Genomic DNA, 11,742 nt, shown 5'->3' with positions numbered 1-11,742 from the left:
TTGGAGTACAAGTGAGAAGTGAAGTCTCACATGTGTAGGAATGAGAAGGTTGAACATTATATAAGTGAAAGAAATACTCACAAACCTAAGCCTTAAGGTTTTGGATTAAAATGTGGTGTCAAATTCACTTATGTAGTTATTTATGACTTATTTGTATAAATCTCTCCGATGTTAACTCCCTTGGTTGCAGAACATATATAAAAGCCACTAATTGCAGTTTACACGGGTTTTCTTGGCAGCTTCTCCCACGTAGTTTTTTCACTCTCCTTTCTACAAAGTTGATATAATTTTACAAAAGTCCATAATTGCATGAAATTTCCCCTATAAAAAATAATTGCATGAAATTATTGCAAGTCATGGAATCTTGACTATGATATGATATTAATTTTTTTTTGTATATTAAAAAAAAGATAAAATATAGAAATAATCTCTTATTTTATTTTTTAATTAGTTCTAAAATAATTCCTTTACTCAAATAAAGGAATTATTTTAGAACTTTTAAAAATCAGGAGCGAATTTAAAACACAAAATAACTTAAGGATCCATTTATATGTTTTAGCCTTACAAAATGTGGTACAAATAATCACATGTTGTGGACTCGTGGTTTACATGTTTTTGCTTGATAGCTTCTCCCACTTTGCTTTTCCACACTCCTTTCTATGAAGAGATTTCAGTGTAGACAAATGCTAATAAACATCCGATTCTTGGTAGTAGTCAGATTCTCTTATTGCAGAAGGCTAAGTGGATTAAAGCTGAAAAATTCTAGATCAGAATTTTGAAAAGAGTGTATTTATTAAGAGTTTTTATTTATAAGGAAAAAACAATGTAATGAATCTTCAAGCATCAGAAATATTTTCCTCACCTTTTCTTGCTTAGTCACACATGAAAGTTCTGGATTCTGAACACTTCCCAATTATCAAAATGAGTGATATGAAAAAAATTCAAGTTTCTTTTCATGTTCTCGTATGAGTGATTGAGATACTATGCAACTCTGCAGTAACATGCAAAAGATTAACAAAAAAAAGTCTTTTAGAAAGAACCGGCCCTACTGACTCTGAGGAATGTAAGGAAAATTCAAAACAAGGAATGGGGGCATGTCCAAGTAACCCAAACAGTTCTGTTTGGATGAAATATTTAAAATAAGAAAAATAATTTTTTAGAAGATTTAAAATTTATCAGCCTAAAATTTTCTATTCGAATATCCTATCGAAAGGAATTTAAAATTTCTGCATTTAAAATTTCTGCATTTAAAATTTCTATATTTTAATAGATAATTTTTAATTAACTAAAATTTTAGAATTGTAAATTCTGTCTAAAATTCACGCGTTCACGGAGGCGGACCTGTCTCTCTCTCCTAGGTTTGAATAACGAACTGCTACAGCAGCATTTCCGGCGTCTTCTAGAAAAAACATTCACTCTTCTCTTTCCCTCTATCTCTATATAATTCTAAGCTTGTTTGGTTAGGCCGCGTTTGGGAGAAAGAAAAGGTAAGGTAAACCGAATAATTTGATACCCCTCTTGTCTCGTAACTAACGATGGCAGCGTTCCGATGGAAGAGCTTTGAGGAGAACGAGGATCACCCTGAACTGTTCTTTCACTTTCTTTGAAGTTAATGCTGGAAAAAGTCTATTTGTATCATTTGGAAAGAAGTAAGCTTAAGCTGCCTAGGATATTATTTTTAATGTTGTGAAGATTTTCTTGGGTATTGCATGAGTGCCTCATCCACGAATGTAAAATTATTTGTCTGGCTGAAGTCCTTAACAATTATTTGTTGTTTGTAGTAAGTTCATCAAATACTTACACTAAGACATTTATTGGGATTGATGGAGCTGGAAAGCGATTAGCTGATGAAGTGAGTCCCGAGACATGCAAATTTATGTATCTCAAGTTAGCACGCCCAATTTTAGTTCTGATAGCTGTGAATTTATCTCAAATTGTGTCATGTTGAATGATTATGGCCTTTCATCAAAATAGGTCTTGCAAGTTGTTAAAAAGGGGCATTACTCAACCCGCAGTGCCTATGATTTGATTGGAGAAGGTGAAAGAGATAGAAGCCAGGAGGAATGTTTTGTGAAGCTTTGGAGGTTAAAGGTTCCTGCTAGGTTCCTGGTGTTTGGGTGGAGACTCCTAAGGGATAGGCTGCCGACAAGAAAAAACCTGCAGAGAAGACAGATTCCTCTACCAGATTCTCTTTGTCCTCTCTGCAGAACCCATCAAGAGGACGCATCCCATCTCTTCTTCCATTGCAGCAAAGTTCAACCCATATGGTGGGAAACCATGTCTTGGCTGCAACTCAAGGGTGCTTTTCCTTTAAACCCAAAGCAGCACTTTCTTCATCACTTGGGTCTTCAACCTGCTGGTGTGAGAAATAGTAGATGGCATTGTTGGTGGTTAGCTTTGACCTCGTCCATTTGGAAAGTTAGAAATAGCATAATCTTCTCTAACGCGACTTTTGATGCTAACAAGCTGTTTGATGAGGCCATATTCCTTCTCTGGTCTTGGCTTAGGGGTTATGAGAAGGACTTTACAGTGCATTTCAATCAATGGTCAAGTAATATACCACAGAGTTTTATGTATTAGCAGGGGACAGCATAGTTTTCTCACTTATACATGTAATTTGCTTTTAGTATCCATAGATTGGTTCCCCTTCAGAATTTCAAGTCTGACTGTGGAACCATTTATATGGAGTTCTTTTGTACTTTGAGTACCTCTGGTACTTCCTTTTAATATATAATATTTATCTTTGCCGATCAAAAAAAAAGTTGTTAAAAAGACAGAGCCTAAAAAGAATCTCCTTTCTAGCCCATTCTCTGGGAGGCTTGTTTGCTAGATATGCAATTGTTGTTCTTTATTCACCTGATACCTATAGTAAGGACCAACCAGGTGATCTAGCAAACAGCATGACAGAAAATTCCCAGGGAACAAGCTTTCAAGAGAAGGGATGATTGCTGGGTTGGAGCCAATGAATTTTATAACTTTAGCAACGCCACATCTTGGCATGAGAGGAAAGAAGCGGCGCTGGACAATATAATTTTGTTGTCGTATATATTAACATCTATTTGAAAGATTCTTTTACCATATAATTATCTGATTATAGTTCCAAGTTTTACTAAAGAGCGTGCATGTGCCCTTGTTTGAACCTCTGCAGAGAGTGTTTTTGTGGAGGTTGAGCCAATTCTAAGATCTGCAATGGACGGGCACAATGTGTGTTTTTGCCTATGGTCAAACAGGCACAGGCAAGACATTCACCATGGTTAGTCAATTCAACATTGTGTTGCTATTTGTGCATGTGCTAAACACTCTTATTACTTACTAGTAATTCTTAATGTGGTAGCATTGCTAGTGTATGATGATGCCATGCAATAATTGTTTTTAGGATGGTACAAATGAGGAGCCAAGAATTGTTCCGCGTGCACTTGAAGAGTTCTTTCGTCAAGCCTCTTTGGATAATTCATCTTCTTTTACTTTTACAATGAGCATGTTGGAAGTTTATATGGGCAATCTCAGGGACCTTTTATCTCCAAGACAGTCTAGTAGACCACATGAACAATATATGACAAAGTGGTAACCTTTTATCTCCAATCTCAGATCTACCTCTTGGACTAATGTGAATGAGGCATCAAGCAGGTCACACAGGTGGGTTATAGGTTTACTTAGATACTTCAGAGTATTTTAATGGGTTTCTCAGCTTGATAGTTACATTATCTGTTTAGCTTCATATATCTAGCTTGACGAGGATAAACATATTTCGGCATGGGGATGCATTGGAAGCCAAAAGTGAAGTAAGTAAATTGTGGATGATTGATCTTGAAGGCTGCAAACAGTTGCTTAAAACTGGAGCCAAAGGACTAACACTTGATGAGGGCAGAGCCATTAATCTTTCCCTTTCAGCTTTAGGTGATGTTGTTGCTGCTTTGAAGAGAAAGAGGTGTCATGTGCCTTACAGGTATGAATCTGGTGTTGATTTCTCATTTTTAATTTATGTCCTTCTAGCTGCAAGATGCTATCTGTACCTGAAAAAACAATTTAACTTCAGAGATGAGACCCTTTTACTGCTTCTAGTTTTTTGTACTATCATTGTTTCTTTCTAGACAATCAAAGTATATATAATTAGTGATTTGTTGCTATTTTGCTTGCAGGAATAGCTAGCTGGCTCAAATACTAAAAGATTCTCTTGGTATGATACTATTTCTTTAGATTGCATACACTACCAACTTTTGCGCATGAATGTAGTGTGATAAATCTTTTATAAAATTAGAAATTCATATAATTTGAAATATTTACACGTGTTAGTCTTTAGGTCATTTAGACTATTGAGTAAGAACAGGGAGACCCAATCAGCTTTTAATCAAAAAATAATACATATTTATTGGAATTAATATATTTTTAATTGAAAGAGATTAAAATAGTACATATTTATTGGAATACCACACTCCACAAATAGTACATAAAATTTATTAATGAAAAAAATAATTATTTTATTAAAAAAATATTTTATTCAAATATAAAATTTTAAAAAAGAATGCATTTGACTATTTTATCAAAATAAGGAATTTGGAAAATGAAAAAATTCAATTTCTTTATTCAAACACAAAATTTTGAAAATGAAAAAATTTAATTTCTTTATCCAAACACAGAATTTTGAAAATGAAAGAATTTCAAATTGAAACATTTGAAATTCTTAGAATTTAAATGCTAAGGTTTTTGGTTGTGTAGCAAAATTGTTTCCTCTTAAATTTAGCCTTTCTAGGCAGCCTAAATTTCCAATAGCATCAGGGATTTGAAGTAACTTGCAGAAACTTAGATCAAGAAGATGCATACAATGGAAAGTATTTGAGGAAGGCAACAAATAACTAACTGAATTTTTATGTGCTCTAGAATATAACCAATGTAAAGGCCATGTAAACAACCTTTTGCCCATGGAAGATATTGATAGGGAATGAATAGGAGCTTCACCCATACAAAGCTTCTTCAAATGCTCTTCATCCCTTGGTTCATCTAATAATTGGATATTATACAGTCTTGAACAGCCGAAAGGCCTCAGAAATTCAATATGCTGTTGGGTAAGCTTACTAGATTTTTGCATCTTTACAATTCAAAACAGTAAGCTTTTTTAGAAGACCAATGGATGGATCGATCTGCTTGAGTTGTATACATCCTTCAAGATTTAGGGTCTCTCCAAAATTTGGCACCTTAATTAGATTTTTGGAGAAAGAGAGATCCAAACGTCTCAAATTGTGTAGAGGCTGCAGTTAAGGGATAATAGTATGAGACAAAATTAATAATGACACTTGGGCTTCCTTTTGTTTCTTTCATTAATCAGAAAAATGAAATAACATAATGAGAGACTGTTTTTATTGGTTCATTAAAAGAAAGAAAAAAAAAACAGACAAGATAAAAATTTGCAATACCTTTATATCTTTCCATAGTTGTTTGATGTTGCTCAGAGGTATATACAACTCAACAAGTTTGTCCAACTGAAAACTTGGTGGTAAAAATTCAAAAGGATATTTTTTTCAATGAAGATATCCTAATTCGTTGGAAAGATAATTGAGACTTCTTGAAAAATCTCCACCCCAAAGTACAAGCAACTTAGATTCATGTTTGATAGAGCATTGGCCCTCATTTTTGTTTGAGGAAAGTCATGGTCTTTGTGTCCAAGATGGATGGCTTCAAGATTTTCTGCTGCCTACAACATTGCAAAGAAAAGAAAATGTTAGATCTTTTGAAGTGTTTACAGGTTCAAGAAAACTGGCAGCATGAGATTTTATACTCAAACTATTTTACCATATTGTCCGACATAACTTTGTGGAGATCGAGGAAATCCCACAACCTACTCTACTTTATTGGCTCCTTGGGTGATTTTTCTCGAACAATACATCTGTCCAAATCTTTCAACAAGTCATGCATACGAATCACCCCTTCATGAATAGTTATGAGTGATTTATCAATGAGAATTCCAAGGCCATACTCAAAACAAAATCCACCAAAATCTAGAATTTCCTTTGCATGTTGCTTCGAATAGGTAGAGAAAAAGCAAGTAGAGAAAAAGCAAGCAATATCAATAAATATTTATTTGTCTCTGTCATCAAGCTCATCAAAACTTATTCGCAATATATCCATAATTTTTTTACTTTTATTTTCTCTTAACCTGGCCAATGCACTTCTCCACTATGAGACATTTTGACCAAACAAAGATGAGCCTAATACTTCAATTGCTAAGGGATGGCCTTGAGCATTGAATAGTACATCATGTGTCAACTCCTTATAATCACTCATAATATAATTAGCTCTGAAAGCATTTTTGTAAAACAATTGAACAGCTTCATTGTCATTCAATGGATTGACATGGTAAACATCACATGTCCATAATATTTGTTTATCCCTAGAAATTATGATGATTATGCTTCCTCCACCTAGGCATTCATGTAATAGAGTCTCTCTACTCCCTATAAATAGCTTTAGTTGTTCAACCTAATCAACATTATCAAGAATTATAAGTTCCCTTGCATTATGTAGCCTAGTCCATACCAAATATGTCCCTCAGACACATTGCGAATCTCTAGATTTTTTTCATTTAGAGACTAAAATAGTAATTCTTTTTGTACACCTAATGTACCAGAATCTCGATCAATTTTTGCTTACATCATCAATAAAACAACGAAAATTATATTGATGAGTGATTCTCTTGTACAAAGCTCGGGCAAGTGTTGTCTTTCCTATTCCACCTATCCCACTAATTCCAACAAGTTGAACATCATTAACTGACTCAAAACGTAAAAGCTTTGTTAATTCTTCAACAGGAGATTTCATCCCAACTAGAAGAGCATTTGGAAGACTTGAAAATTTGAGACCCAATATATTTGTTATCTTTTTAACAATTTCTTCAACCTTCGCATATTGTGGCCTGAAAATTTAATAAGAAAATGAAGAATGCAAAATCATCACCCAAGGGAATATAACAGAATGTAGTCTATGTACATGTATAGGACAAGATAAAAACATAACTAATAAATGATGACCTATATGCGCATGATATAAGTAACTGCATATATATATATATATATATATAAATTTAAGATTCATCGTCAGTCAACTGAGAGGGGATTTCTTACTTATTTCCAATATCCCAGCCAGAGAGATTTGTGACTCTTGTTAGAGCTTCTCTCCATCCTGGTACTTCTTCTATCTTCTCTTTATCTTCTCCAAATGTTTCTTCATGTTCAGCAAAGGCCTTCTCATAATATCCACTTTGTTTTCCCACCTCTGATGGATCAACATCATAAAAAACAGGCAGAACATGTCTTTCTGATGTGTCAATGTACTTGCAGATCTTTGCTAGTTCACACAAGCACCATGTTGAGGAAGCATAGCTCTTTGAGAAGACAACAACGAAAATGCGAGAGCCTTCGATCGCTTGTAGCAGCTCAGGTGCTATGGATTCGCCTTTCTTGATATCTGTATCATCTCTGAAGGCATCAATGCCTTTTTTTCGAAGAGCATTAAAAAGAAAACCAGTGAAGTTGTTGGGAGTGTCTTCACCCCGGAAGCTCACAAACACATCATATGTCCTCATTACGTGAGAGGAAGAAGGGATGCATTGAATGATGCTGTTAGAAGCCATTGTAGTTACAAAAGTGGAAGCAAACTTGTTGAGAATGAATGTGTGACTATTAGTATTAGTGTTACTTTGAAGCAGTGAAGTTGTATATAAGACAAGGTCAAGTGTTTCTGGATACAGAAAAAGTGAAGAAGTACAAGGTTTGGGAATTGATGCTGTGGATGCAGTTGGTTGCTTGGATCATGATATCATGCTAGTTACTAACACTAATATGAATGTGGTTGCACTTCATTTTTCAACTTTCCTTTCTACGAAGCTAATATAAAAAGCCCTAGTTGCGGTTAACCATTTTTTACTTTGGCACTCTCCTTTCCACGAGGATAATTATATAAAACCCCCTATATAATTTGTAGTTGGCGTTTTTTTCTTGGAAGCTTCCCCCTCTTAGCTTTTTCACACACCAACTTCATTAATAGCCCAAAAAAAGTATGCTTAAAGCATTGGAAGATTATAAAATTATTCATATATGAGGGAGCTAGTACTCTCAGCATCAAATAGAGTTTTCATAACTCACTAGGGTTGGCCAAGTGGTACGAGTTCTAAATAATTTATATAAGGTCCTAGGTTCAAGTTTCACTGCCTTCATTGTATACACATAAACTTAAAAAAGAGTTTCCTATCATCAATGCAAGAGCTGAGACAAGGATGTTATAAATGTGTGGAAAGATGAGGTGAATGGATTATTACTATATCACAAAGAAGAAATTAAACTGGGGAGTTTATCGGGATAAAGAAAAAAGAAATTAAATTGGGGAGTTGTTGAATATAAGATGTATCATACCAATACATTTAAGTGTCCCCATAAATTTGTAAAATGGTTTGTGTGACACCCCAAGCAGACAAGGTAAGGCATGACAAATTTAAAAACAATACAAAGAGCTACATTTACGGATCTACCTGCATTGAAAAATAAAAGGCACACAATTCAATTCAAATGGAATCTCCATGCTAGCCAAAGGTTTTGAAAAACTGAAATGTTTATTTTACAAATCTTTAAATAGTTGCCATGGCAGAGACATGAAATCAGAATAATTTATGTCTTTCAACCTTTCATATCAGAAAAACTTGCACATGGACTTAATACAGAACCAGGGAATCTCTATGTTTTGAGATTTAAGAGTCCAGAATGAAATGTATTAGGGCTATTAAATTATGAACTTGTATAGTTTTACAAGGTAATATCACTTTTTGCTTGAGTATCTCCAAAGGGGGATGACAGAAATTAGAAGTAGGAAATCATTGCAATTTTACAATCTACAAATGCTGCAAACCATAAAATTAGAAGTTGGTAATTTCAAAGGGTATCAAAGAAAAGTATGATTGGGGTATGCTATTTTAGCTAGTAGACAGGTGAAACATAATGAAAAGAAATCCAAAATAGTGTTAAAATTGACAACAAAATTAGGCCTATTAGCATCCATTATCCAACAAGCTATGGTGTAAAGCTTTTGAAGAAATGTAAGGGAAATACAAAAGAATGAATATTTAGTGTACATCTAAGTTTCTGAATGCTCTGCCATGTATGATTAGGACATGTCCAATTGACCCAAGAAAGGGTAGGATAGTATAATTGCTCAAGCCTGTGATGACACTATTTCCCCTCTATCTTTTCCTTCTCCTTTATGTTGTTGAAGATACAGATAACTTCCTAGACTAGAGACAAGCCTCTCTAGCAATGAAGTTATCAAGGAAAAAATTGCAATGAACTGGTTGGACAGTGAACCATCTATGCATCTATTTCAACCACAGTTCAATCACGATTTAATCATAAAACTTGTTGAACCAATCTAACCATGATCCAAGGGTCTCTTCCTTTTTCAATCTTCAATTCAGTTTCATAACATTGTGCTGGATAGAGTGTTGTGTGATGACTGTCACCTCTTTATTTATTTTTTTTCTCTTTCTAGTCTTTTCTTGTGAATAGATATCCTTGAGACTAGAAAGCCCACAAATATCAGAAGACAGGGCAATGGCTATACAAATCAAAAATGCAATTAGATTCTTTTGTTTGAACTATGTAAGACTTGAAAGGAGAAAATAAAGATACAATGACTCTTTTTTAATCAATTTTTTTAACTAACTATGTTCCTACTTAGTCAGAAATAATAAGTAAACAAACAAAAACAAAATGAGTCTCGTTAACCAGAACCCCTTAGAATATTGGTTAAGGAACTTAAAGGAGAAAAATATTTATCATGAAAATTATAGAAGATTGTAAAAAGATTTATAGATAATGCAATTTTACGCATCTCAAAAAAAAAATTTCCTTTTAATTCCTTAACCAATTGCATAAAGACAATGATTAGCATTTGCAAAGCAAAATCCATAATGTTATATGTCAAAATATGGATTCAGAAAGAACAAAGGGACTTTAATTATAAAATCCACTGGGTTTTTATCAGTTACATAAAAAGACCGAAATCTGTATCTTGCTCTGGTAAAAATTACAACAAATACAATATTAAAAAAAAAAAAACCTAAAGCTAACAAATTTCTACACCACTTGTTGTAATTGTAGTTTTTTTATGACAAATAGACAGTTCATAGCTTAATAAGAATAGCAGATTTTGGGGTCATTCTGGAAGCCATGATGTGCCCGTTGATTCTGCTAAAACTGGAATTCTTTTTCAAGGTAAAAGGTTATTCTTTGTCCCTTCTCCATTTTGCTAAGATTCTTCCTAGACCTTCTCTTGCAGTCTTGCTGTGTTCTTTCTTATTTTCTCAGCAACTTAGTTATGAAGGGAGAAGCCTTGGCATTTATTGATTGTGTAACTGGGCATATGGAAGTTAACAACTTAACTAGAATGTTTATTAGCAACTTGCATGGGCAATTAAAGTTGGCCAAAGAAACTTAACACCGAAGGATTAATGTGTGTTGTTTAATTGACAATACACACTAAGTTTGTACAAAATGACCTTGTTTCGATTCCACAGAACACACCATGATGAGGAGCGAGAAGCTATAAGAGTGACAAATTCGGATCGAGGATTAATCTCATTGTCAGATATCTTGGGGTCTTAGGAGAGAGCTACAAGTCCTAATTACATTGATTATAAAAAATATCAATTTAATTTTATAAATTTTAACTTTAATTTCTATACCTGTATAATTTCGTGTTCTTAAATCTTAACCAATAAGAAATCACACTCTTTAGGACTTTTTAAGTGATTATTGTTAGACGGAATAAACTTACCGGTTGTTGATCGGATGACAATTTTTGTGCATATATTATTTTTTCTCAAACTAATTAAGATCATTAGCATTTTTTTCTCACATTATTATTATTATTATTCTGTCTTCCAAAAAAATTAAATTATAAATATAACATATTTTAAATTGTAATGTTTATTAGAAATTAATAAAAAAATGTTATTACAGAAACTGTTTAATGAAATATATAATATAAAGATTGGATGATTGAAAATTTATCTTAGAATCAAATTTAAAACACATTTGATGAGTTAATCCGATTTTGTTTCAATTCAATGTTTGGATGAGTGTGTTGAAAAACATTAGTTTTCATGAGACATTTTTTTTCAGAAATAAAGAAGAATAAAATAGACAAGATGATAATAAAATAGAAATATCCATTTTCACTATTTGTTTAGAGAGAAAAAATAGGAGAAAAGTGTTTTTTTTTAATAAATAATATATGCATTGTGTAACACCCTAAGGGGTATTATCCTTAGTTTTATATTTTAATAATCAAATATGGATAATAAAACATATTGATATTATTACTTAGGAATTTCAATATTGAAAGTCGTACACCACTCTCAAGTAACCTCATCATATACATGTAAAAGGATTTTTCCCATATAGGGACTCTATATCAAACAAAAAAAATACATAATAAGTCTTTTAGAAAGTTAACCGAAAGATAAAGAATTATCAAAATATCAATGTCTTCACACCCATCACATTCTCTTCTTCACGTGTTCAATCTGAAAACATGAGATTAAACTAATGAGATAAGGTTTTAGTGAGTGTTAAACATGCAACATTTCACTTACATATCTCACGAATGCATCATAATTGTCAAATATTACTTAAACCTTTACATGAACATAAATATATACAAACATTTTTTACATGCTTAACGTTAATAATAATAATAATA

The 11,742-nt window shown here is 33.1% G+C and overlaps 2 protein-coding genes across 7 annotated transcripts; one reads left to right on the top strand and one right to left on the bottom strand.

Moving 5' to 3' along the window:
• Positions 1 to 1,306: 1,306 nt before the first annotated feature.
• On the top strand, positions 1,307 to 7,441 carry LOC114416636. Of its 5 annotated transcripts, none has more exons than XR_003667512.1 (6): positions 1,307 to 1,852; positions 3,149 to 3,253; positions 3,377 to 3,946; positions 4,140 to 4,177; positions 7,134 to 7,176; positions 7,332 to 7,441. XR_003667512.1 is itself a non-coding variant. In XM_028381585.1 (3 exons), exons 1-3 carry the CDS (start codon positions 1,613 to 1,615, stop codon positions 2,578 to 2,580), a joined length of 714 nt encoding a protein of 237 aa, XP_028237386.1. In that variant the 5' UTR covers positions 1,307 to 1,612; the 3' UTR covers positions 2,581 to 2,761. The 5 variants fall into 5 exon arrangements, 1 of the variants encoding a protein (XP_028237386.1); XR_003667514.1 differs by lacking the exon at positions 7,332 to 7,441 and having other exon boundaries at positions 1,307 to 1,649; positions 1,782 to 1,852; XR_003667515.1 differs by lacking the exon at positions 7,332 to 7,441 and having other exon boundaries at positions 3,377 to 3,636; positions 3,728 to 3,946.
• On the bottom strand, positions 3,881 to 8,020 carry LOC114416635 (toll/interleukin-1 receptor-like protein). Of its 2 annotated transcripts, none has more exons than XM_028381584.1 (6): positions 7,116 to 8,020; positions 6,646 to 6,907; positions 5,788 to 5,921; positions 5,412 to 5,689; positions 4,911 to 5,246; positions 3,881 to 4,013 (listed from the first exon to the last, which is right to left on the bottom strand). In XM_028381584.1, exons 1-3 carry the CDS (start codon positions 7,622 to 7,624, stop codon positions 5,916 to 5,918), a joined length of 777 nt encoding a protein of 258 aa, XP_028237385.1. In that variant the 5' UTR covers positions 7,625 to 8,020; the 3' UTR covers positions 3,881 to 4,013; positions 4,911 to 5,246; positions 5,412 to 5,689; positions 5,788 to 5,915. The 2 variants fall into 2 exon arrangements, with proteins under 2 accessions (XP_028237385.1, XP_028237384.1); XM_028381583.1 differs by having other exon boundaries at positions 5,788 to 5,881.
• Between the last annotated feature and the right edge of the window lie 3,722 nt (positions 8,021 to 11,742).

Source organism: Glycine soja, chromosome 6 (assembly GCF_004193775.1).
Source record: "Glycine soja cultivar W05 chromosome 6, ASM419377v2, whole genome shotgun sequence".
In the NCBI taxonomy this organism is placed as follows: domain Eukaryota; kingdom Viridiplantae; phylum Streptophyta; class Magnoliopsida; order Fabales; family Fabaceae; genus Glycine; species Glycine soja.
This window is presented reverse-complemented; position numbering and strand designations above follow the sequence as displayed.